The sequence below is a fragment of the Colossoma macropomum genome, unplaced genomic scaffold (genome assembly GCF_904425465.1).
Source record: "Colossoma macropomum unplaced genomic scaffold, Colossoma_macropomum, whole genome shotgun sequence".
Lineage (NCBI taxonomy): Eukaryota > Metazoa > Chordata > Actinopteri > Characiformes > Serrasalmidae > Colossoma > Colossoma macropomum.
This window is the reverse complement of record NW_023494792.1, coordinates 17,502,028-17,529,973: the sequence shown is the minus strand read 5'-3', so window position 1 is coordinate 17,529,973 and position 27,946 is coordinate 17,502,028. Positions and strand designations below refer to the sequence as shown.

The window sequence follows — 27,946 nt, the reverse complement described above, 5'->3', positions numbered from 1 at the left end:
TATATATATATATATATATATATATATATATATATTTCACGCACATATCAGCACCTGTGAAAAATATTATGCAATTTTTTGATATAAGTATCGTGAGCACTAGAGCCATATTTGAATGCTGCTGGTACAGCTGTACTAGCAAAATTATTCATTAGTCATCGTGATAAAAAGCCACTTGCATTTTACTTTCAGTGTAGCACTTCATTTGATTCAGTTTATTTTTATTAAATAGGCAGTTGTTTTTTGGTTTAAGAATTTAAACTACCAGTTTGGCCTGTTAAAGAGCAAACAATATTATTTAAATTTCAACTCTGGCTAATAGAAAGTACTTAAAGTGTGCTAGTATGTTTCATGTGTTCATTTAGCCCACACAATGTGAGCAAATAGAAATGTATATATGAAAAATTGAAACGAGCCAATAAAATTTATTGTATTACATACCTACTTGACACCTTTACGGTATGTTACAGTGAGTTATTTCTGTGTATTTAATCATTTATTTTTATTCAGTCAGTTTTTTCTGACTTCCCTGAGATCTGAGCTCTTCCTGTGGGCTCTAAAAATGAATTTAGTTACCACATTATGTTTGTTACCACATTAAGCTGTTGCTTGTCACCCCCACTTCTCTCTGCGTTTGCTGAGAGTGTCAGTCTCCGCTTGCGGTCCGTGGGCAATTATCTTTCCCCACAGCCCACGCTGCTGAAATTGTGGTGACTTTTTCTCGACAGCCTCAGCATGCCAATCAACATGTCAGATTTGTTTTCTGAAACCCTGTTGTGCCGGAGGTGCTCTGAGTACTTGGTTGGTGGATGGAGTGCTGTGTGAAGGGAAGAGTTGCTTGCTGCCTATGCAATGTTAAAGCAATAAGCCATGAGAGGCTGAGTGTTACAGTGGTTTCACCACGGTTAAGGCACAACATACGGAACATATACAATAGACAACTTTCAGTAGGATATGGTTGCCAAGCAGCATAACAATTCTGTGCATATCTTCATAAAAATAATTGTTTTTTAATAACTTGACATATTAATTCAGAATTCAATATATGTGTGAAATAATATCTGTGAGTATATTGAGTATTTTACAATGGCTTCAAACGTGGTCAGTCAGATTTTAGCACCGAAACTAACTGTTCTATAAATTCTCCTAACCCGTGCATCCTAAAATGGAAGTGCAACCCACTTTACAGTAAAAGAAAGCAGTGTTTCCACTATGTTGTGAAGTCTGGATTACAAATCTCTGCGGAGGGCTTTTAATTTGAAACAACAGATACAGGAAGTGGAGAAACGTGGCGACACCCAACCTGGGCTACGTTTAGCCCGGACGAAGTGTGAACCTGCCACTGCTACTGAAAAAATCCTAGAGGAAACACTGGTAAGGAAAGGGTTAATTTAGTGAAAATAAGACAACCAGTGAAGCTCACCGTGTCACAAAATGCATTCTTGTGTGTTCTTGCATTCTTGCTTTCTTGTTTGATGTCATCTTCCACTGCCCAAGTTATATTTAGTATTCAAGAACGCAGGTACCAAGAGCGGTTAACGTACCCTGATGTGTTCTTGATCCGCCTCGAATAGTGAGAATACATCGCTTCATGACTTACCAACAAGAACGACCTTGAAGTCCCATAATTCTCTACGGCATAATCACACCTGGCACAGGATGCTGACCAACAGCTGTGCATCCGTTAATTCGCCTTTTTAAGTGAACAGTGTACTTAATTCTGCTGTGGGAAAAAAAAATGAGAAATTGATTTCAAGTCTTTCCTCATTTGGTATAAGTAATACCTAATATGAAAGCTAGTTCTGACATTTCGTCAAGATGAGGCTCCAATTAGATTAACAGCAACGTTACTCAAACGATAGCCCTAGGTAAGTTAGCAATGGCCGAGTGTTTTTACCATTATAGTTTACAACATTTCGCACCATCCATCAAAGTGAAATCAACTCATGACTCCATCCATTATTATTTTTTCTATAGGCAGGATTTGGGACAAATATATGATGAACTTAAATGATGAAGTTTTGCAGGCATCTGAGACATACATACTGAGGATTTGGACACTTGGAGGTTGGCTTCGGAGAAATGCTGAAGGAGAGTTTATAAAAAGTTTATATAAAGAACATGAAATGTTTACACTAATATATTGTAGCATCGTGGTGAAGATAAACCAAAGGGAAACATTGCACATGCAGGGAAATTTCCTTTTATTTAACAGGCAGCAACAGGGAAACCACACTTGTGGATCAAGCGGGGCAGGTCACCAATAGCCACACTACTTCTCCTCATAGTGAACACAACAAACACACTAATCCACCCCACAGGGCACAATAAAGCACAACCAGCACATAACACCTCTTAACTAGAGCAGCAACAACAACATTAAAGAGAGTAAATGTTCAGTTGCGGGAGCGTGGGTGGCTCCCGAGGGCCTCTCCGCATGGCTACTGTGCATGGCCATGCCTGCCCATAGCAGTGCGGCCTGTGTCAGGACACAATGTTTAGTGAATTATTTTCTGTGTGATTTTTGTTATTTGGGTTGTTCCTTGTATGTTTATCATTTTAGTCTTTTAGCCCTTTAATAATGTTTTAAACACCTTAAAATTAAGAGTAAAAAGGGAACTAAACAGCTGTGTTTTTGCATTAGTTTGTATCTGTCACAGAAAATTTGATAAGTGGCGTTATAGCAGTGTAACTCATCATCTTTCTCCTCAGCCTGGCTGTCCTCTGGATCAGTGCCTCAGCTCAGCAATGATGTTCGTAGCACTTTTACTCTCTCCATTTCTCCTGCTTTTACTCAGACTCTGCCACACCCTGCAGTTATTCATTTATTTGAAATCATTTTAATCACAGTGAAATCAGCTGGACTGCGGCACGGTAGTATACAACACATCTCAAACTCCTGTTCCTGCGTTCTTGTCAGGAACATTTTGTCTGCTTTTTACGTTCTTGGCATTGAGAAATACCCACAGCTCTCTTTTATTAAGTCAGAGTGCCACTTAGGCAAAATGTGTTTTTTCTATTTTACCCCCTTCCTTTGTTGTCCCCTCTCTCTCTCTCTCTCTCTCTCCCTCTCTCTCTCTCTCTCTCTCTCTCTCTCTCTCTCTCTGTCCCCCTGGTGAGTGAAACTGTAAGTTGGTTGATGATGTTGGCAGCTAACATAGTTGGAGCCAGTTTATGAATCCCAGTATGTTTAACAAAGTGTTTGTGTGTTGTAATAATCAGTATCAATACATTGATATTTCTTATGTTTTACAAGGCAGCAGACTGAGTTTTTATTTTTCCCTTCTGGTTCAGAAGTCGTGTAATCTTAATCTGGTGGTGAGTCGCTGTTAAGACGCTGTTGTTGCTGCATGCAGAGAGAGGATCCATGCTGAGTTATCTGAGGACCAGTGGATTTCTCACATTATTGCGTTGTTCTGACTGACCTTAGGTCTCCCCTGTTCATTGCTTTATATGAGCAGACGGAATATAATAACTCTGTACTTGTAAAATTGTAGACTACTGAAACAGCTTGCATGTATACAGAGATGCAGCACTTCGGGAGCAACCCAGATTTCAGCGTTGCTTAACTGCACCTGCTAAAACTAATAAAAAAGAAAGATCTGAACTTGAAATTAAAGGAATGTAGGAAAGTCCTATATTTGCTGGTTATAGAGTGGAGTTGGTATTTTTATGTTTTATTAAAAACCTTTACGTTATTTTAAAAACCTGAAGTGGCCGTGCACAGTGTTAACAATGTATTTTCGTTGCAGTCAGCTGAATTGCTTCCCCACTGCCCACTGCTGGCCACTTTGGGGGCGCATCTCTAAAACACATGCAGGTTGAGGTGCAAAGAGGGAAAGTGTGTGCAGAGCTGTAGGACAGTTCTGAGCCCCAAAGCTGCCTAATATTGTTTTTTAAACTTAAAAAAAAATGATGTCCAAAACTTTGAATACATTTTTTGTGTCTAATGTCAAATCTCCCACTTGGAGTGTGATGGGGCGTGACTGTGGGCGTGACACAATCAGTTACCGCTCCACACATCAACAGTCTGATTTGATGTCACTCAACTAATTTGCATAAAGTTTGTCCAGAAGGAGAGAGCAGAGAAATCAGCTTGTGCATTAGTGGCGGTTTGATGTGTCTCATGAGATTCTAAAACATCAAATAGTAAATCAGAATTTTTGTTAAGCTGTTTAGCTTCTCTCAAATGTTCCACTAAGTGTTCGCTCTCAGTTTTCAGTCTCAGTCTCAGAGATCAGTTCTACTTCAGTTCAGCTTCTGGTACTGGTTGGGAAAAAAACTTTTAAATGAGCCCAAGATCATGACTATATTAACTATATGTGGGACCAGCACTCATTTTACTTTGGGTGTGTCTTTTCAGGCAAAAATGGGGAGACATTTAAATGAACCATGAGATGCCTGAGTTCAGTACTCCACCAGAGAGTCTTGAAGAGGCTGCATGTTATCCCATTGTATCTTGTTTGGTATCAGCTAAATCTTCACAAACTTGCTGTTTTTGAGATAAAGGCTGAGGTGAGATAAATTATGAGATGACTTGGCCAGAAAGTTATGAAAGATGAAGAGTTTATCTTAAAGGGTAATTCCACTGCTTTTTTCAAAGATTTCTGCATAATTACACAATTAAGATGTAAAACAATACACTGAGAGTGGTTGATGTGAAATGCTCTGTTCTAGACAAACTCAGGAAGTCAGAATTCACAGTGGTGCCCATAGGAACCAGGTGTCTGAAGTTTCTAAAATCGCCATGAAGTGGTTACAGTACCCTGCCTGATGCCTGACATTTTTCATGATAGGTTTGAGTTGAAGTATTGGTCTAAAATGTATTTTTAAGAATCCATTAACAGTAGAGAAGGACATGCAGGGTGCTGTAAGGCAAAATAGAGATTTACCACTATTTTACCATCGTCAACATTACATATAAAAAGGTGGAAGACGTGTAGATTCACTGGTCAATTTGAACAGTAAATAAAATGTCCAGATTTGTGTTGTAGACATCATGACCCATGGTTCCTGTCACCACCACAGTAAAGAAAGAGTCAGTACGTTTTTCTACAGCAAACCATTTTACATCAAACCACTCTGAGTTACTCTGTTTACATCTGAATGATTTAATTATAAAGAGGTTGTGAAAAAATGGTGGAATTTCTCTTTGAAGGCAGGATGTTTTAGTCCATCACTAAAATTCCTGATGTAGTGCTGTGGGTTAGCAGGGTGTTGTGGAGTATGTTGGTCCTCGTTTAGCAATAATAGCCAGTATCCCTCAGTTTTGGCTTGTTTTGCTCATTATCTGAATTCACACTTTTGTCTCGTTTTAGGTAATCCTGCCACACCTGCTAATGTCACTGCAGCTTCCACTGTAAACCATTCTTCTGGAGCTCCTTCACCCCACAACCATGTGTCACCTCACTTCGCTCCTGCTAGCTCTATCCCTCACACTCTCCTCCAGCCGTGAGTATGCTTCATACTGTCTCTTGTTCTCTCCTCCCCCCCTGCTCCACTCTCTCGCTCCTTCCCTACTCCCCCTTCTCTGTTTATCACAGCACTGCGTGACTAGCGTGCTAGCTCTGGCTAATTGCATCCAGATTAGAATATTGCTGTCTCTTCGCATTACTCCACCAAGAGACGTTCCAGCTGATTAACAGCAGCAATTTCTTGTCCGGCCAGGAGAAAGCTGTGTTTACTGGGTTAGAGCCAGGACATCAGAGAACAAGCTAGACAGAGGGCACTGCCCAGACCTATCAGATACAGCTGCAGTGTATTAGCCCCTATCCGTTATTAAGATGGAACTGACATTTTTCTGCTGAGCTCAAAGTCTAATTTAGCGAAGGACAGTGTTGGAGTATGCGTGGCTATGTAGAATGCGTGTTTAGAATCTATAATGTGGCATTTATCAAGGATGACTAACCTTTAGAGAGATTTTGAGTGACAGAAAAAGGCATCATTTCCCTTTAAAATATGATGACTCACAATCGACCATGACTATGTTAATATCTATAGGTCAAGGTTAGCCGCTGACTGCTTGTGCTTCTGTTTTAAAAAAAATAATCTGCACAGCATCTGTGGTCCTGATTCAGAAACAGCACTGGATACAATGTTCACTTGCTGTGGAAGCAGACCATATAAATTATTAGGAAGAAAGATCTGTGGAGCTTTACCCAGCTTTAATCCATTAAGACATGATGAATATAAATACTTGTAAGGATGTGTAAAAAATTGATATGTGATTTAGCGCTAGTGTTATTCAATTCTGTAATTTGTACCAGTGAGACCACCCTTCGTTTGTTTTATTTGCAGTAAAAAAATTCCAACTGATTGACCAAGTTGTTCACTTATCAGCATCAGGAATAAAAGCAGAAAACAGATATTTAACAGAAAATTACACAGAATCCTCAACAACGAAATATAATATTAAACTTTTCAGCATTTAGTGTGTCCACCTTTTGCCTTTATTGCAACTTCCATTCTTTACAGGAGACTTGATTTTTTCAAAGAAATCTGAGGTCATATTTTTCTACACCTTCAAATCTGGTTGCATTTAATGATGTTAGTAAGAGTGGAGATTGATTTTCTCCTCTCTCTGAAAGATGAAAGCTTTAAGAACTGTTTATCTGATGTTGACAGTTTTGGTGGTCCAGAAGGTGTATTTATTTGTAGTACTGTATTTTTTTTCTCCTGTCTCCATATTTTCCTTTGACTTCTCCCATCTTGGAAGTAAATTATTTTAAATCTGTCTATATATCTTCTCAAAAATAACTCCTGAAGAGTTAATAACTTTTACAAATTAAATTAAATAAAGTGTATTTTCTGACATGTACACAGTGCTGTATGTAGTAGTATTTCATGGCCTTTAAAATGGCAATATAATATGATATTAATAACTTCAGCTGTTTTACAGTGTTTCAGCCCTACATTTTCTTTCCTTTCAGCTGCGGTTGTGTATGGTGATCCTTCTGGAATCTTTAGTGGTGAGTAGTATCAATATTTGACTTTATGACTGTTTATTGTATCTGAAATCCACAGGTTGTCAGCGTTGGTTACCAGCTGCACTGTGTTTAAGTGAGAGGAGTGTCCCAAAATGCAGTGTAAGAATATTCAGTGAGCAAAAAAATAGTCTCACAACAACATAGTTGAACTGTGATTGCTTATAAGGATGAAAATCTAAAGTGAATCTGCGGTTTTCATTTAAAAATCTGTTCAAATGTGAGAGGCGTCAACGAGAACGGTTCTTGTCTCTGTTATCCGTGATTCATTCACAGCAAACTCAGTTCTGACTGAGAGGCCATCTGCATTCAGCCAGGCTTTTGCATACAACCCTGCCTGAGTCTGAAAAGAGAGCATTACGGGGGGCGAAGGATTAAAGAGATAGCTACATGTCTCCTTGGCATGCAGTTCTGTCCTCTCATGTTTGCCATTTCCATTTTCAGACTCTCGCTCCCCCCACCTCCCCACTCCTCTATTTTACCATCAAAGCCTTGTGAGAGTCGCATGTTATTTGGCAGGCAGACATTTAGCATTTCTCATTGGGCCTTTGATCTTCTTTGTGCATTTGACTCTTGCTTTTATACACAATATTCAAACCCTGGGGAGCTAGCTTGTTAGGTGCTTTCTTGTGGCCTTTGTATTGCTTGTATCTTTGCACTCTTCTCCTGATTTAAAGTGACCTAGAATGATTTGGCTAGTTATTTTTAACTTCTACACACGTGTTCTCCTTGACAAGCTTGCATAAAGTGCAGTGCATAAATCATGGAAAGGAAGTCAGAGAAAGAGACTTGGACATTTAGACACAGAGCTAATGTAGAGGTAGCTCCAGGGCTTCATATCGCACTCTGTGGCAGCCTGACAGTCAGGGTCAGCGTCCTGCTCAGATTTAGTGTACGAAGATGAAATGTTAAGAACATGGAGTTTCATTTGGGAGTCATGCTCGCATTTTGTAATCATTTTTCACGTGTATACATTTTGTAGTTGATAATTACTGTCTTGTATATTTGTAGCTGTAAGTATAACAGGACATACTTTATTATGATTTGATTTTGATGAAAAGATACACTATATGGCCAAAAGTATGTGGACAATTACAGCTGACCATCACACGTATATGAGCTTCCAAAACCATAGGGGTTAATGTAAAGTTTCCTCCCCTTTGGTGCTATACAAGCCTCCACTCTTTTGGAATTACTTTCCACAAGATTTTACAGTGTGTCTGTGAGAATTTGTGAGGTGCTGATGTTCCATTCCACTTCTTCCCAAAGATGTTCAGTCGGGATGAAGTGAGGGCTTTGTGCAGAACACTGGAGCTCCTCCACACCAAACTGTTCAAACCATGTCCTTATGAACCTTGCTTTGTGCTTAGGGCCACATGCTGGAACAGAAAAAGGGCCTTCCCCAAACTGTTCCCACAAAGTTGGAAGCATATAGTTGTTTAAAGTGTCTTTGTATATGGTAACATGAACATTACCCTTCACTGGAACCAAGTTGCCCAGCCTACACTCTGAAGAACAGCCTCAGCCCATTATCTCTCCTCCACCAAACTTACTGCTGGCGCTATGCATTCTAATAGAAAGTGTTCTCTTGGCTTCTACCAAACCCAGATTGGTCCATCTGACTGCTGGATAATGAGACGCGATTCTTTGTTCTGCAGAACACATTCCCACTGCTCTGGAGTTCAGTGACTGGGTGCTTTACACCACTCCAGCTGACGCTTGGGATTGCACTTAGTGATCTTAGGCTTGTATGCAGCTGCTTGGCTGTGAAAACTCATGTCATGAAACTTCTGATGCACAGTTATTGTGCTGATGTTGCTTCCAGATGTGGTTTGAGTGATGTAACAGAGGCTAGGCGATTTTTATGCGCTACGAGCTTCAGCACTCGGCAGCCCCAAACTATGAATTTACTTGGTCTGCTACTTCATAGCTAAGCTGTTGTTGCTCCTAGATGCTTCCACTTCACAACAATAGCACTTACGTTGACTAGGGTAAATCTAGCAGAGCAGAAATGTCACAAACTGACTTTGACAGATTCTTTGACAGTGCCATGTTTAAAGTCACAGAGCTCTTCAGTTCGACCCGTTGGATTGCCACTGTTTGTCTATGGAGATTGCATGGTATTGTGCTTGATTTTAAACACCTGTTTGCAATAGGTGTGGCTAAAACACCCAAACTCATTAGGAGGGGTGTCCACATACTTTTGGCCATATAGTGCATTTTTGGCGATGTATAGTCTTACGCAGAGAGCAGATTTGAACCTGTCGATAATGCAGTTAATTACATAGCTATTTAGTTATGTCATTGCATAAATCATTATGTGATGCCGATTACGTATATATTAGAAAACAACAGCATTAGCCATTTAAATTATCCTTTATGCATCCACAGACTGTATCATAGTGTGTGCCTAGTGATAGTATTAAAATAGCAAGTCGTTTTGTGGCTAGAGCTGCGCAGAGTAGGCTTTTTTATCATTATCATAGTCGAAACATGGTCTCACAAAAGGCTGTCATATAATTCACTCAAAAGATGAGTGGCCTGTAAATGACAGATATTGCTGCTGTGTGCTATGAGAGCACGCTGATTATTCACTGATGTTATGATGAATACTCTGATGAGTCACAGGTATTCATACAGTCTGCCAACCATACATTTTTGTCAAAATCATGCTCTTTTTTTAACTATGTGACAGATATATGATGAATACACTTTTTATATCATAGTGGTAATATGGCAGCAAGTCCACTTTGTAATAAAATCTAACCCATCATTTAAGCAAATAGAAAGTAATGTGTGCAAAGTGTGTAATAAAAATTCTGAAACAACAGTTAACATCATAATTGCAAGCACATTTCTATGCACTGTAAAGCTGTTTAAAAAGCAGTGTGCATTCCCTGAACAGCTTTTTCTAAAAAAAAATATATTTAATTCCTTATAAGCTCCTTAAGATGATGCATAGTTTTTCGGATCACGTAGTACGTCTTTACATATTAATGTCACACGCAAGTCAAAAACAAAGGTCCTGCTTTATTTTTAGGCCTCAAATGCAAAATCAATATTGCACTGATGAAGATACGATGACAACAGAAGATAATTCACTCACGTCCATGAAGACACATCCTTCACCAAGTTTTGACAGTAAAAATGCAGCCCTAATGATATATTATGTATGCAGTGTATTAAATAACTTTTTATTAAAGAAGTTTTTTAAATACAGGATCATACTGTAGCCCCATCAGAATCAAGGTTTTTCCTCATGTGCTTCAGCCACTTTTGGCTTGAATAAGCACTATGGGTTCTGTAGCCTGAAGGCTTGGAACTGAGAAAGCCTAGCCTAAGCCTGGCTTTAGAGACTGTGGAAAAGTGATTAGAGCTGGTATGGATTGGCCTGTTTTTGGTAGCTATTGGTAGACAGTATTTAGAAAAATATTTTTATTTATTATTTATTATTTTATTTCATTATTTACTGTTGAGATAAACATGTACTGACATTTATTTCCTATTGGCTAATTCTCTGCACTTACTCCCTGGGGTCTTCAAATGGTGACATCACAACCTGTTGTCTTGAGAAGTGAATCCTGTGGTGATGATAAGTAAGACTTGCCAGAGACTAGATGATTGATGAAGTCTGCTCATATTCATACAGGCCCATTATCCTGATTGCTGTCTAATGGAGGACTGGCTTACATGCTCACTCTCCTCTTTCAGACTGAGCCAGTGAGGAACATTTGCATGCAGAATCATGTTGTGATGCTTAGGGCAGCATAAGCCGAAACATATCTTCCATTTCTCAAGAATAAGACGCTGATAAGCCACTAATTAGCAAGAATGCATTCATTTTGAAATCTAAATCAGAGTGCATCCCGACCTCTTATCTTCATATTCCGCAGCGTGTTCCATATTACCAGCAAGTATGTGTGCAGCTGAGCTTCTGTGCTCACTCAAAGATGACTCCTTTTGCTCATTAAGTAAAAGTCATGTAGCTTAGCTTTAAAGCATTCCACTCACGCAGTCTGCTGGCAGATGATAGGAGCAGAAGTCATCCTTCATTTCAGGCTGTGCTGCATGTCATCATGCAATCCATGACTAACTTTAACACCTGTCTTTCAAACTTACTGCCCTCAAGTGTTGGTGAGTGCAAGTGTTGGTTGAGGGATGTCTTCACTTATATTCTATCAAAGTTTAATTTAATTAATATAATAAAGTGACAAGCAGATCTTTAACCAGGACTGAAATTTTGGTCTGAAGCTAAATACACCCCCAAAAAACCCAGCACCTGATAAAGTTGTCTGTGCCTGATTCAAACTGGCCACTCATTACCCAAAGTGTTAAATAAATCCTGGATAGCTCTGGTTGAACTACCGCATAGCACCAGTGTTAACCATCATTAGATCACAGACAAATAAAATTAAAAATAACATAATATGATTAGTGAAATAGTAGCTGTCCAGAATAAAATACCACTTTAACGAATGTATGAATCAAATAATACTTTTTAACAGCATCCCAAACATTTCTTGTCTGGAAAAACTTCCTGTACTGATCCTGAAACTGTATTTCTTTACACAGAACTTGTTACATATTGAACATATAAAAATATATCCTTTCGGCGGCACTAAATTGTACTGTACCAAACCCATTTACTGTTTTCCTTGGACCTTGGTGCTAAATTCAGTCAACAACGCTAGTGTGTGACTCTATACATCCATCTTCTAAGCTGCTTATCCTTGTGGGTTCAGCAGGGTGCTGGAGCCTATCCCAGTGTTCATTGGACGGAAGGCATAAAACACCCTGGACAGGTTGCCAGTCCATCACAGGGTGATGGACATGCAGACATACACACTAACACCCAGGGGCAACTTAGTTTCTGCAGTTGTCCTGACTGCATGTCTTTTGACTGTGGGTGAAAACTGGAGCACCTGGACAACATGCAAACTCCACACAGAAAAGACTCTAGTTACTTGTTTAGTGAATCAAACCCATGCCCTTCTTGCTGTGAGGCGGCAGCGCTGCCCACATGGCCACTGCCGCCCATTTGTGACTCCAGTACGCAAAATTAAAAACTGTTTTAACCTTTTAACTTTCACCCCATTTTTGCCTGAAACGGGATACCCAAAGTTAAAGGAGCTCTGTTCCCACTACTTTGTGCCACAACCATGATCTTGGTCTCATTTGAAAGGTGGCATCCTCGAGTTTTTCGCAACTGTCAGACTAATTGTATGAATTACGGACAGACTAACAGAGGCTAGAATACAGGAGTTTGTTTCCACTTGACTCATAGATCTCTAAACTGATCTCTCACTCTTGCCGTGTTAGTAAAATGACGTTTTGGATTATGATGTCTCTGTGGATATCAGCAAGGAGAAGATATTTGAAGATAAGGACTCAAGGTTTGCTAGCATTCGCTCGTTCGGTGCTTATCTTGCAAATGAGACGAAGGAGTACATCTCATGCAGGGGAGATTTGAACCTGCTCGAAGCTTCTAAAAGACATTACATGTTTTACTTCTGTGTCTGTGACAGACATACTGGCATATATTTTACAATGGAGCGGTTTCACAGTGACTCCATCAGCATTGAGGCTGGTATGGAGCTGCTTCCCCTGTTCCTCATTTTTAACAACCCGTTGTTCAGGCTGCCAGTTGTATTCACAGTCATTAACATATCTAGGACTTCCAGAAGGCCTAGAGTGATATTGTTCTCGCAAAGTCAGTCCCAACTATTGTAAATCAAAACATGAATGTGTGATTCACCTGTCAAGTACTAATGCTGATAGTTAATCTAACATGTTAGGACTTCTCTTCAACGCTTGAAGTACTAACAAGCAGGAGAGCTCACTTAGCTATGCCATCCTAGATACTACGGAGAAAAACAATTCCTGATTGGCCAGTTTTCCACTTGGCATTGTTTACAAGCAATACAAGCATGATTCCACTGAATAAAAATGAACCAAAGGTTACAGCCAAGTATTTTTTAGTTCTCAGAAGTCATTAGGCCTTTTCTAAAGGCCTAGAAGGCCCTGAAGGTTGTTCTCTGGGATACAGACGTCAGAAACTGACGGAAGTCGACATGAGCAGTCGCGGACCTTTGGGTTTGGGCAGATATTTCAAGCTCTAGTGACAGGTAGCAAAGGGAACGCTGTGACTGTAACATATCCTCATTTGGCTGACATATGGGTTGTCTTCTTTTGCGCTCTCTCTCTTGCGCTGTCTTTTTCTCTCTGTCTCTGTCTATATTTACAAATTTACAACTTTATGTTTTGTTTGGCTTGATTCTGAAAGCCCTGCGGTGTGTATGAGCTATACAATATTCAGAACGGTGGTTATGTAACATTCTCAGTGACCTATATATATATGAGTATGCCTGCACAATTCAAAGAGGAAGACTCTGCTGATGTGCATGTCATTACTACTGTTTTTAAAGGAGCATAAGTTTCTGTCAGCAGAAAAGCAACAATATTCTCAGCGGCAAAGGTGTGTCTGACTTCAAGAGTCAGAGAACCGCCAAGTTCTTCCAACCTTAAAGAATGTTTGTTTGCTCTCACAAGTAGAGTACAATGGAAATGCGCATGCATGGAAATAAACAAATATCCATTTCCATTAGGGAGAAATGCTCTGGTATTGGGTTTCACTCTATTTTTAGACATGTTCAAGTCGGGATGTACATCGGCAGGATGTACATGAGTCCTACATGAGCTGTGGGCTAGTTAAATGCCTTTATATGATAATCCCTGGGAATTTAATGCTGCTAAAATTACCCAAACATATGAATAATTGATGTTTCCATTAGACAGTCCTACACCAGTGCAGACAGAGAGAGAAAGAAAAGGAGAGAGCGAAAGAGATTGGGCTGGATTTGAGCAATATGAGCTCGGCAATTTGAAATTTAAATGAGGCCCAAATGCCTGGGCCTTTTTACTGTGTATTATGATGCTGAATAGGCCGCCTGTCTGTGGATTGAGTCAGTCGAAAACAGGACAGACTTTCAGAAGCCCACGGACAGGAGCTTTCCTTTCGCTGCCTACTGATGGACTAGTTGGAATTGCCTGTATTGGTGATGAACAGGACCGGATTACATGCACAGTAGTTATTACTGTAAGTGGTGCTTTCCCGGATTTGTACTTTCCTTAAGCTTTTTAAAATGACACTTTTTAAAACATAATTTTAATGAAATATTCTCGTTTTCATTCCGCTAATAAGTATGCCCACTTACAGCTGCAAGTGGTCATAGTTTTGCTGAAGTCTCAGAAACGGTGTCACAATTTTCAGAATTTTACTACATATGGTGCTCCCTGGTCTGCTTGTACGCTTGGAAAATAACTGCTGCTACATAAAGTAATTGGCCAGCAGAAATGGGACCCAAAAGCACTCTTTCTTACTTTTTTGTCTTGCTTGAGCAGTTACTTTCTCTTTTTTTCACTGGGGTACTCTTTCTGTGCTGCACTGTGGCCCCTTTTAGCTGTAACACAGAGAGAGATAGCAAGTCAGACAGGAGGAGAGGGAGGAAAGGAGAGAAGCAGGGGCAGATAAAGACAGAGAAACAGATAAAAAGATACTACAGATACCAAGAGAGAGAGAAGGAAGAAGAGAGAAGAGATTGCCTGTTATTCAGGCACTCTGCCCTCTGTGCCCTGTCGAATACAGCTCCCTGCCATCTGTCTCTTTTGATACTCGTTTCTCGGATGAGAGAAATCGCTATTATTTCTCTGTATGAAGCGAGTTCTCTGCTCAACCCCACGCCTTTTCAGCCTTTCTGCTTTCTCCTCTGTGTTCTTGAAGCACCTTTTCACAGATTGGCTCTCAGCGGAAAGCTAGGATTGAATTGCTGTGATCGTGCCACCTGTCAGATTTAATACCACAAAGCCCTGATGCCCATTTCAGGAAAATTCCCCCCTATTCTTACACTATTATTTCATATAAAAAAGGGATTCAAAGTCACTTTGTTAGGGTTGGAGCCTTTTATTGTGGTGCCAGGATGTTCCTCTGTTCTTTTTGTGATGAATTTCTAAAGGTTGTCACATTTTGACATGTTCACGATCTCTTCTGCAGATAGTGATGCACTTAGTGATGAATAAGTGAGACGTCATAAAGCAGACAGTGAGGCTTCTTCGGGTGAGAGTCAAGGTTTTGAGCAAACTCAGTGACGCGCATGCATACTGACTCTGGATCTACGGGAATAATTTGCAATACAACATTTTGGCTCATTAGTTATTCATCACCTTGGATTGTGTTTGTGTCTGACTCCATGAACACTGGCGTTTGATGTTTGCCTCCCCAGTGACTGACTGAGGCCAATTAGCCTAGCATGTCGCTAATGGAATTGGCAGGTTGATTGAAGTCTTCATTTCAGATGGAGTCGTTTGAGAAATTATTCTAGCTGACTGGGTTATTATGGCAGTTGGTAGTACAGTAATGAACATTTTAATGATGCTATTTGCATAAGTCTATGCTTTGTGTGCCAATAGGTAGCCTATCCTTTTGATGGATTTTACATACATAAAGAAGCTGAATTGTGGAACGTGAGGTCAGTAAGTTAAGTGTAGCCCAAACATTCATAGTATTTCAGCTTAGAAAAGGTTGTGGCCCAAGACATGCCATAATTTGAATTTATCAGCTCGATATAAGAAATATTCTGTAGAAAGAAGCGTTTTAGGAACATCTGGACTTGAGTTAGAATGAATGGGGATTCTGGGTTATTTTACTTAAGCAATAGAACACGAGAGGGAATGTGTTATCACAAAATAACACCACAGCCGAAATAACACACAACCTCCAGTGTTCTGTTGCTTTTATACAACAGGTAAATAAATAAAATAAGAAATTAATCAATTGGGCCTTGAACGTGACATTTAATGTTTTAATGTTAGCAATTCCTTCCGCCAAATTGTAGATCCTTAACAAGCAGCTTGTTGCTACGTCAGAGTAACGAGCTCCGTGTGCTGTAAGCCTCACCTTCTGAAGTACAGACTGAGCCATAAGTTTAGGAATGTAGTGCAGTCTCATCTTCAGAGTCTGACCAAATCGGCTGTCGGTCAAATGTGATCTTAAAGTATCCATTTTCTGTTTGTGGCAAAGTAAGAAGTAAAAACGTTCAAATGTCTTGAGCGTCTCCTACAGCTGTCAAAGTCGTTGCTTAGCAACGGCATCTCAGCGGAGTAATACAGTGTTTGTGAAAAAACTGTGACGTTATGGCGAAATAACAGCACAGTTAGAACGCTTCTCAACTAATCAGCTTGCGTGGCCGGAACTAACTGTTGTATAAACTGAAACATTCTTTGTTTAGCCTAAAGATTCGGACCCTAAACTAATGAATCTTGTGGCAAAAATTAAAGAAATGTTTATCGTATGTACATTGTTTTTATAATCAACAAGCATTTTTTGAGTACCAAAAACAGTCAGGTGCTGCTTTTTGCTATGAGTCCCCAGTTGTGCTTCATCTTTCTCTCTATTTTTCGTTATTTTCATTATACCAGTCAAACAAGGAAACGACACGAAGGGGTCCTAGTTTTTTCATGGTATAGTCAGCCAGATTAAGGTTTTTATTATTCTATCCCACTGACTGGCTGACAAAGAAATTATTTGTTCTAGAAAGAATTCTGACAGAATCTGATTTAGTGAATGACTAACTGGCTCTGGATTTTGTGCTAGAGGTTGAAGTAGTTTATTAGTGATTGATATTTGTGAATATGTGAAAATTCAACTTTTTTTTTTCGTGAACAAAGCATGAAATGTCACATTTAATGCCAGGGTCCAGTGGGCATTAGTCAGTGTCGACCCTGATATATATATAATATAGAAATCAAAGGAAAGGCTAACTTGCTTTTTCTTGTGTTAAAGTCTGACTGACCCATCTGTGCTCCGCTCACAACTGCAAAGTTGGGCATGCCTTACATAACATTGACCACAAAAACTTACTCAATCTAATAAAAAATGCAGCAAATTTTCAGGCCCCTCTGCACAACATTAAGCTTGCCATTTAAAATGCTGTGCTATGCTTGATTATGTTGTAGGTAATTGATGAATAATTATGTAATCTTTAACACATATACAGATTATGTAGGCATTCTGTGAATGCCGGTGTTGAAATTTATGGTGCCAAATTATGACAATATAATTTTATTCTCACTTAAAGCTTGCAGCCATGTGTGCTTTGATAGCTGCTGATGACCTGACTTGCAGGCTTCAGACATGGCTTGTAGTGTTGGTGTGGAAAATCTCAGTCCGCTCCCTGACCTCTTTCTTCTCATAACAGCCCTGTGGTTGCAGGACATAAGATGCATCTTAAACAGGCTGGAGGCATTTTGAACCCAGTCACCTCCACTGAGCATGACAGCTTGAGAAGAACGACACTACTTTTCTGAAAGTGCATTCTCTCCCTCATTCTCTGTGTCTGTCACACACTAAATTTCTATCACTGCTTATTTGTTTGTCTGCATGTGTCTTTCGTAGATGATTCCACGGGCTATGGACCTGTGTTTGAGGAGCAGCCAGTCAACACCATCTACCCCGAGGAGGCACCGGAGGACAAGATAATCATGAGCTGCCGAGCACGAGCCAGCCCACCTGCCACATACAAGTAACATATGCTCTAACTATCCATGCTGGGCTTTACTGCTCTAGTTAGCAAACCTAACATTTGAATGCATAGCTAACTCTCTGTTGTACAGCAGTAGCACTTGTAAGAAATTGATTATAAGGTTAGTCCTTTGGACTTTACACTGCAAGGTACTCATTAGCTACATTTAAAAACCATTATTTATGTGTAAAATCAAGCAAATAGGGTTTTGTATAGTACCAAAAATGTTCTAGGACACAGAGGGATAGCTACGGGGGGCCTGGGGGTCCAAGGCTTTCTCACTTGAAAGCCTTCAGCAAACCGGCTGTGGTAACAAAAAAGTCCAGTACTGCTGAAACACAAAAAGGGAGAATGGTCTTATATATTACAGCGGTCTGCTGCAATGTATTGGCCTCTAGTTAATTAGACAATACCTGCCATGGTATGCTGTCTGCTGTTATAGTAACCAGGCAGGTACATGCAATCTCAGTAGCTACAACGAAGTAGGCTAGTTGGCTAATTGAATGCTGTCAACTGCACTATAGCAATGTCTCCTAATACTCAGCTGACCTCCTCACCCTGTAACCAAGCCCCCCTTTCCATAGCTGTGCCACTGCTATGACTTGTAACAGCTCTTTTTGGTGTGGCAGAGGGCTGTTTTAAAAAAGGTCTTTAAAGAATTACGAACAACAGGTTTGTCATCATGGAAATAAACATTATAATAATAATAATAATTGAGATAAGAGTAATTGAAGCAATAAAGAATGCAATAACTGATCATCTTCATTATGGAGGGGAACTGTAGTTTAAATAGAACACACGTGGCACACATTAACCTTTTAAGTGTTACCCCATTTTTGCCTAAAACAACATAGCCAAAGTAAAAAGAGTGCCGTTCCCACATTCTTTGGGCTTCAGTCATGATTTTGGTCTCATCAACCGCAAATTGAGATAACACTCAGTTGTCAAAATAATCGTATGAATTGCTGACACAGACTAACACTAGAATGCTAGAATGGAGGTTTCATAGATCTCTAAACTGATCTCTGACTCTTGCCGTGTTATCAGCCCACATATTTTAGATTATGATGTCTGTGCATAGCAGCAAGGCTTTGAAGGTAAGGACCCAAAGATTTGCCAGCATTTGCACATTTGGTGCTTATGTTGCAAATGAGACAATCGGAACTGCTGTAAATAACAGACAAACAAAATGGTTTGTGGGAATCAAATCCTGAGATTTCAAGCTTTCTAATGGTATATTGCATCACCATATCGCTGGATAACTAGATGCATAAAAATGATGATAAAAAACTGAAGTGTACCGACAGTACAGTGATCTAGAAAAAAAATCAAAGAAACACTTAAACGTTCTATTGGTTTTTGAGTTGTTGTTGAGGTTCTGTATATAACCATTACCTTTAGGGCTCTCTCAGATGGCAAGTGGCAAGAAAGTGCTTTGCGCTGGTGATGCATTTATTTGTCTGTGGAGAGAGCGGTGCCACTTCACCTTGACATTGCCACTTGGATTTGCTGCTTTGCTGTTTTTTCTACCTTTCCGCTGCTCAAAGTCCTGTCAGATTCAACTTTGACCCAAATTGCCACTGACCTATCAAAAGTGCAGCCAGTAAGACAGCTGTTGCATATGATGTATTTAACAGTCACGGTCTTATGTCTGCTGATGGTTGAGGATCTAATTGATCCTTTCCATGATGGCTTAACTTGGTATTACTTGTTTGCTGATGTTCTTTGCTTAAAAATTCAAATATCCCCTAAGGGCAGCTCAGCATGAAATCATCACTGTGTTTTCATTTATTATTAAAAATGGATTAATGTTGTATGTTGTTTTATGTTCATTAGATTTTAGATGGTGATTCTGAACAAGTTTTAGAGAAGATAGTACAGAGAATAACCTCACCATTATTTAGTTCCTACAGTTACAATGCAAAGACTATTCTATAATAATAATTCAAAATATTTTTGACTGTATTATTTAATATTTTACTTATTTAGAAATGGATATCATGTATAATGAATGAAAATGAATGTATAGTGACCTACATTATAGATTTCGGTTTTTCGCTCTTTCTTTTTTTTTCCTTTTATATTTTGAAAAAAAAAAAATCTTAATCTAGTTTTGGGCTTGACTCAGACTTGACTACTACAATCTCTTGGTCTTGACTTGGGCTCAATATGTCCTGTTCTTGGTCTTGACCTGGACTCGCCTCTAATGGTCTTTACTTCAAGACTGATATGACGCGTGACCTGTGACCACTTTTGTTTTCACTGGATCTTCATTTTTTTAGCATAATGAATAAACATGCCTCTTTTGTTTTTTTTTTCTTTTTTACAAAATGTGTGCAAATACACCCGGCGTCAGGTGGATGGTTTTTAATCTTGTGATGATGACGTAGCACCGCTGAGTGCAAAGTGGCAGTGTGCACCCAGCCTTACAGTGAGCCAAGTGTAAAGCATCATCTGAAACATCTGAAAACACCCTTTTTTAAAAAAAAATGTAAACCTTGAAGAGCCAGACTGTAGAACAAAACAACCAGATCATGCTGGAACACTGTTGTGCTTTAGACTTTAGCCACCTCTGGCTGAGCCTCCATTCCACTCAACTGGTCCCATTACTCTTCACCTTGTTCATCAGCAGTGGGCCTTGACCCTCAGACATCATCTGCCCCCTTTCGCACTCCATTTCCATGTGGGGTTTGACCCTTTCTGCGCCTCAGATTAATCCACTGCTGTAACTCTGTCCCTCTCAGCACCCGCCCTCCTTAACTCAATTTTCCCCTCCGGCACCTCTCTGTTACCTTCACTCTATCCCAAGCTGCCTGAAAGATCAGAGGCCATTTGAAGAATGAGATTAACCATTTCCAGCTCATTTCCTGTTGAGCTGGCACCCCCTCAAGGTCACCTGCAGGGTTGAGCATTCGTAGCCAAAACAGATGGCAAGAAACGTGGCAGTTCTTCCTTGTACGGAAAGCCTTGGTTAATGCAGAGCATTTGCACAACTCTGTGTATTCAGCTGCGGATTACTCACATATCTGCTGCACAGTTAATAGGAAATTTATCAGTTTTTTAGTAAGATGTCTTGCTTTTCTGGGTTTTTATACACCATGTGAAATGAAAGCTGCTAATGCATTGCTTTATCGCATCTTGCTTGTGTAATGCACAGCTACTATCCTTCTGTGCAGGTGGAGTCTGAATAGCTGGAAGATTGATGTCCAGGATGGTAGTGATAACCACTACACTGTGGTGGGGGGGAACCTGGTCATCAGTAACCCTGACAAGAGCAAGCATGCTGGGAATTACTCCTGCCTAGCAACCAATGAGTTTGGCACCGTCATCAGCCGGGAGGCATCCGTCCAGTTTGGATGTGAGTGACCGTGACAAGGCCAAGTCACACCATTACGTAATGCTGCTATTGGTCCACTGAATCTGGCCTGAACTTTTTGTTCTTCATTAAGTGTTACGCAAACACTTAGGTAGCATTTCCAAAAAACCTAAGCTTATGCCTTTTAGCTACGGGCAGTGTTTGTTGAGGAGAGGCAGAAATTAATTTCTGCTGTCAACCTTTTTAAATGCTTGTGTGGATTCTGCTGAATTATGGGTTTCAGTCAGAACTGATGATGATGCAAACTACACGAAGCTGTGTTTTCCTTCTTTTGTTTGTAAAAAATGTGCAGCATTATTATCAAAGGTCATCAGCTCAGATCGGGTGTGGAGAGCCATAATGACTGATTCTGAAAGAGCCTAAACTAATTTCATTCTGTGTCTCTCTAGATCTGGACATGTTCTCCACAGAGGAACGAGAGGCTGTGTACGTGAAAGAGGGTCAGGGGGTGGTATTGTTATGTGCCCCTCCTCCACATTTTCCAAGTAAATTATATATATAAAATTTAAAATCTCTTAAGAATATAGAGGGTTTCAAAAGTCTAAGACCCCTAGTGAAAGCACTTCTATTTGGCATTAATTCTAATATAACAATACAATACACTATATTTCATTACAAATTATATTATTATAACAATTATAACAAATATTACAATTTGAGTAGAATCTTTGAAAATTATTATATTTTGTACTTCTGTCATTTGGTTTAATGACAGTGTGTTTGTGTAAAAGCCTCTGATGAGTAGATCAAATCCACCTGAGAGTCGTTTCAACTGTGTTTCTGTTGAAGGAAAAAGACAAAAAAAAAACATCAGACATTTTTGTACAAAGGCCGAAATATGGGGTCAGTGTCACAAATTTGCCTAAATTTGAAATAGTGCAAAATCTTGAACATTTTCCTTCATTTTACCTGCCATAACATTTCTTTGTTTTAAATTTTTAAAAATTCTAACAGATTCCAAGACTTTCAGTGTTCTCTCAGACTTTTGGATCCCACTGTATCTTTATAACATTTACACCTAAGGAAGTGGAAATGCCACCCAAAAATACAAAAAAGACATTTAGTTGCTAAGGTCAGAGTTCATGAACATTCTTAGCGTTTGTACTTCTTTTATCTTCTCTGTTTAGATGATCTTTCCTTTCGCTGGATGCTGAATGAGTTTCCCATCTTCATCCGTCTGGACAAGCGCCGCTTTGTCTCTCAGACCACAGGGAATCTGTACATCTCTAAAGTAGAGGCCTCCGACAGTGGGAATTACTCCTGCTTCGTCTCAAGCCCCTCTATCGCCAAGAGTGTCTTCAGCAAGTTCATTCCTCTGGTCCCTCTGGCTGAGCGTAAGCCATTAACTCTCTTCTTACTCAGCGTTTCAGTGAAAGGGAGTAAAAACAGTTCATTAAAATGAGTCATATGCAGCAAAAATCAGTTTACGTGCATAGATTGCATAGGAGGAGATGTAATAAATTGCCATGTCAAAGCAGCTAAAGTAATTCACAAAAGAGACACTTATCCATCAACATTATGACTTTTTCCACCTCTACACTGCATCTCTTTTACAGAGGCATAGACATCATACTATTTTAAAGAAGACTGATGCATTATTTTAAGAAATAGTGTGACTACAGTCTGTTTAGATCACTAAGGTGTCAGTGCTATATTTTTTTTTTCTTAGGTCTTCTAGGCAACACTGACTGGACGGAAGTTGTGATTGATTATGTTTTTGCCTCTAATAGAAACCACAATTTAAGCAGTCAAGAGGCTTTTGTGTGCGAGAGCTTGTTTGTATAAAGCTGGAAGGAGTTGTGAAGAAAGGAATAAAAGCGAGGAAATTTGGAAAGGGGGCGGTTGTTGCTGTTCCCCGGAGTTCCTTTTGTCAGCCCATCAATTATCCCCTGTTTGGATTCTGAAACAAGGCCTGCTTTTTAATGCATGTTTTGTGTAAAAAGGATATTCCCCAACTTTTTCCAGAATGCCTAAACAATAAATCACACATCAAGTTAATTTGTAAAGATACTGCGAAAGAGATTAAATGTCCTTTTTCACATTTATGCTTACATAAGTTTTAGTCCTTTCCCACTAACTTGACAGCCCCTCCAGGAATTAGCGATCACGTATTGACGCAAATTCACCCAACCCCTGCTGTATTTGTAAGGGTTATCAGTTTTGTCCTATCATCACATTATTGCCATAATTAAATGTGTAGCTTGTTTAAGTGCGTTCACAATTACTTGAAGTCTTTTTGTGCTGCATACTGTGTGCTGTGTGCAACGCCTTATAATCAATAATTAATTTTTAACAATATGCAAAAATGTTGTAATAATCATTTAGTTCACCCCGGCCAGTTTAAGAGCACTTTATTTTACTTCTTTTTCCCATCTCTCCTGAATATTTCACCGTATAAAATATGGTGCTTATTTTACGTTTGAGTACCCAAAGGACGATTTTATTGCTCTAATGTTGCTCTTTGAAGGCTCAGGAGACTTATGGAAATCAGAGAAATAGCATTAGACAAAAAAGAGAGCACAATGTGTGACTTTATTAGATCTCTACACCAACTGAAGAAGAGAATCGTGAGATTGCCTGCTTCTTTTTCTCAGAAGAAATAGCTGAGCAGCAGAAGCCTTAAGCAAAAGTCTACATTCTCTTTAGGTCTGATCTCATTGTTGTCTAGAAAAAACTATAGCAATATTAAGGAGATCTCATTTTTTATTGTTCTTTCCTCTGGGTAGTTTCATTACATCAATTTAATATAAAATACTAAAAAACTCTTTATCAGGATCATAGTCATCACAAATGTCTGCAGTTTTATTGCAAAAAAAAGAAACAACGTGTGAAAATTGTTGCAAATACCTGCAAAATTAAGCATTTTAGCCGCAACAGTAACAAAAAATAGCTGTGAGACACTAGTGGCCATGACTTGACTCGTCTAACTAAAGGCTGGTGTTAGGCAATTTGCATTAAAACAGTGAATATGAGTTTATTATCGTATGTAAGATGTTGTGGCAGACAAAATATCTGGAGGACATGCAGACAGGAGCAGAAAAGCCTTTGTTTTTTTAGTACTTTCAGAGAGTCTCCACACATACACCCCCCCCTATTCTCTCATGCATATGGTCGCCAGTGACTACAACACTGTAGAGCAGCACAAGCCCTAGGCTCCGTCTTGCCCCATATTTAGAGCCATGCTTGGCTGTGTGTGTGTGTTCATTAGTGTGTTCATGTCTGTTTCCTGCCTATCGTGCCTGAGCTGTCATAGCATAGCCAAATATTTTGAACCGAAACACCAAGCATGCTACCCAGATTGACACCAAACAAAATGATGTCACCGTGTGTTTCTATTGACTGTGAGTAATGTGGAAGTGGAGGCAGAGACAGACCCCAGAGGTGGCTTGTGAAACAGGTGACTCAGCAGGGTGATGCTGTATACTGTTTCTGCCAGGTCCCATTCGGAAGTACCCAGCCGATATCAAAGTGAAGTTCCCAGACACATACGCGCTAGTTGGCCAGAACATCACCCTGGAGTGTTTTGCGTTGGGAAAGTGAGTCCTTTTGCTTGTGTTTTGCTGACAGTTGCATTATAAGGGCATGTCAGTAGAGTTCAGAAAGTCATTCAGTTTCACATTTATTGACCCCACTTAGTTATGAGAAATTTCCAGTTAAACAAGCTGATTTTTTTCCCCCAAACGTACTAGCTCTAAAAGACTCAGTGTTTCGAGCTCATTTTGTTTGTTTTTGTTGGTGAATGCCTTGTGTGTTGCTGTTTGATCCCCAGTCCCATCCCACAGATCAGATGGAGGAAAGTGGATGGAGCACTGCCAGCCCACCATGAGATCAGCACGGTGGGAGGGCTGCTTCATCTCTTTAACGTACAGTTTGAGGACGAGGGCATGTATGAGTGTGAGGTGATCAACTCCAAAGGCAAAGACTGGCACAAGGCACATCTCTATGTGGAAGGTAAGACTGTTGCCAAAGGGAAGAACCTAGAACCTGGGTAAATTCACAGCTTTGACTGTACTGGTAAAGCACAGTGCCAAAGGCAAAGATAGTTTTATGGTAATGCTGATTTTATAATATTTTGAGGCCATTTACTTCAACAGTGTTTCTTGCAGCAGGAATTGTGGAGGCAATGTATAGTAAAGTCATCATGGAAAGAAACTATTTATGTTTATTGTCACTATCTTATCAACTTTTAGTTAAACGGTGGCCGCTGCTCTTTACATTGAAAATTTCATTGATGAACAGGCAAACAGAAATGCCGAAAGTGATTTGCAATAAAACTGTATTACTTTAACATACACTAAAGTGTAGAATGTTGTTCCTTCTCATGTAAAGTTATTTTGGAGATACAATGTTTTGTTGCAACAGTCACAATATTCATACGTCACAAATACTCACTGTAAAAATGAAAAGTTGAACAATTTAATGTTAAATATCTTACATCTAAGATTTGTAATCGGGTTAAGAAAGTTTGTGTTGTGATTAGGGTTTCAGCAGCTACCAAAAGCATTGAAGAATGCTAAGAAAACAACAATCTAATATTTTCAAACATCCGACAGCTCATTAGCAGATCTCTTTAACACAGTTTCAACAAAGCGACATGCCTGCTTTTAACAGTAACAGGCAAAAATATGTTCTCTGCTTCAGATGATGGAATTTTGATAAGCCAACATTACAGATGTGGCTGTTGCGTGGTATATTGAGCTAATAAATGTGTAATTTTTATACGTATATTATCTAGTAAAGTAAGCTGCTAGTTTAGCTGTTTGGCTGACCAGTGCTGCACACTGCAGCCATGCGTGTGAATTAGAGACTTTCTTTGCCTCAACTCAGTGCGACAACACTTATGAAGCATCAGTGCCTATTTGACTGCTAATGCCCCCCCCTCATGGAGAATTTGTGGCCTGTGAAATGTGAGTTTCGTGAGGTGCTGCAGTGTATAAAGTCAGGGTTCCCTGAACAGCCTTTTCGGTTTGTGTTTGCAGTCATGCTACAAACATGAATAAATATGCGTATTTTAATTATCAATATAGGCCTATAAAAGAAAAGAAATGTGTATTTAATTCCTTAAAAAGCTCTTTATGGTGATGCAGATTTGTTGTGACAGTAGCCATAACTGCTTCTTACAGTTTACCATGCAGTTTGTGCATTTTACACACCACACAGAGAATAATGTTTTTTAAGCATTCTTGCAGACTTGTAGTTCATCATAGAGTAGTTTGAGCTGTGCACATGCATGTTTTGTAATTGCCTGTTTAAGTTACTTGTTCTCTACATAGGAAACCAGGGTTAAAGTCCAGTGCTAGGAAGTAGCCATTGGACTTAGGCTAAATGCAGTATGTCACTTTAGTGTTGCACATGTAAGGTATTTTTGTTAGCCCTTAACAGTATGTTTATCACAGAAACATATATCGCAATAGCAATAAAAATCTGATTTATTGGGCAGCCCAAAGCCCACTTAGACATTTAGGACATGTAAGAGTGTGTACTGCAGTTATGTTGTCTTCTTGAAAAAAGTGGTTAAAATATACTTGAATATGTGACAAACAAACTGGGGAAAATTCCAATTTAATTTCTGAGCCTAGTTGTCAGAGTTATAATTAAAGCCACATCGTGGTTTAATCTGCAGCCTCAAAAGTGTCATGTCCTTGAAAGTATTTGGGATATATGGGATCTTTAATCCTTCTTTCCTAGACATGCATGCTCATTTAGAGTTTTTCTCTTACAGCTCCTCCAGACTGGGTAGAGCATATCAGTAGCAGCGAGAAGGGCATTGGCAGTGACTACACATTGTCCTGCCTAGCCGGCGGAAAACCCAAACCTCAAATATACTTCCTGAAGAATGGCCAAATGGTATGAGCCTCACATTTTCTCCATCCTCAGACTGTTTTCACTAAAGCTCAGAGTGGCTTAGTGTTGGCACTAACCTTATTGAATCAAGTTCACAGAGGTACTCCAACTTTTCACAACAAACATGGAAGTTCTTATGTTAGTTGTTGCATCCGTAAGGATGAGAAAGTGAACTGTACAATTGGTCAACAAGCACAAAAAACCAAACACATCAAATTCTACATTTTGATTGGTGTCAGGGAAACGTGTGTAGGGGCTGTTCTAGCTTTAGGCATGGCAGGTCTTTGGCTCTTAGCTCTCTCAAGTAGGGCAAAGAGTCAATGAGGCACAAACTCCAGGCTGCATCTCGATTCTGAGCGGGTGCCGACACGATTGCATAACACCACTGGCAACAGGCATTTCGGTTCCAGAAGGCTGGGAGTGTATGGAGGGGGCATAGCACAGCAGGGGCTACCCTCTAAACACACTCTGCATGCAAATCCAAACCTCATTATCTCACTGACATCAGTACACGAACAGTGAAGCATCAGCAGTGACAAATGTTACACAGGTAGTGCTGTCACAAAGGTTTCAGTTGTCGCTAGAGCAGCTTTAATAGGGAATAACAACAAATATCTCTTATTCAGTTCAGTAATTTGGTATTTCCTCAGTAAAGAGTGATTTCCATACTGGGGGAAAATGTCATTTTAAGGATTTTTTCTGTTATTTGAGAGAATTATTTGTTGAGTAATCCTTGACACCAGGTTCTTGAAAATCATCTGTATATTATATTATGAAACATAAATGATTCTCTGCTTATTTCCTCCTGACAGTATGGCAAGCATGAGCTACGCTTCACAGATATGACATTTTACGACTCTGGGATGTACCAGTGCATCGCTGAGAACCGCCACGGAGTGATCTATGCCAACGCTGAATTGCGAGTGTTTGGTGAGCTGCTTCGTGCTCGTGGGGTCCTGCTGTCTTAACATTCTTTCTCAGATTTAAGTTAATAAGATGACACTGTTCAAACAAACACAGTTTGGGCTGTCACTATCAAATATACGAGCAAAACTGCCTGCTTCGCTTATACATCAGCAGTTTAAGCTTGAAACAGACATTCAAGTGTCACATTCATTACTTTGTATATTGCAGTTTTACAGAATCCTTCGGTAAAGCCTAGTGAA

General features: G+C 39.6%; 1 protein-coding gene across 6 annotated transcripts in view; it reads left to right on the top strand.

Annotated features, from left to right (window-relative positions):
• Positions 1 to 27,946, top strand: part of cntn1a (contactin 1a) — an 81,485-nt gene that overhangs the window by 33,079 nt on the left and 20,460 nt on the right. For 5 of the 6 annotated variants that reach the window (XM_036576311.1, XM_036576312.1, XM_036576315.1 and 2 more), the window contains 10 exons: positions 5,319 to 5,451; positions 6,930 to 6,968; positions 17,434 to 17,560; positions 20,737 to 20,918; positions 21,326 to 21,421; positions 22,064 to 22,270; positions 24,373 to 24,472; positions 24,706 to 24,887; positions 26,659 to 26,783; positions 27,593 to 27,710. In XM_036576311.1, coding sequence (XP_036432204.1) covers positions 5,397 to 5,451; positions 6,930 to 6,968; positions 17,434 to 17,560; positions 20,737 to 20,918; positions 21,326 to 21,421; positions 22,064 to 22,270; positions 24,373 to 24,472; positions 24,706 to 24,887; positions 26,659 to 26,783; positions 27,593 to 27,710 — 1,231 coding nt within the window. In that variant the 5' untranslated portion in view covers positions 5,319 to 5,396. Of the gene's footprint in view, positions 1 to 5,318; positions 5,452 to 6,929; positions 6,969 to 13,976; positions 14,080 to 17,433; positions 17,561 to 20,736; positions 20,919 to 21,325; positions 21,422 to 22,063; positions 22,271 to 24,372; positions 24,473 to 24,705; positions 24,888 to 26,658; positions 26,784 to 27,592; positions 27,711 to 27,946 lie in introns of those variants that run through there. The other variant, XM_036576316.1, reaches the window with a different exon arrangement.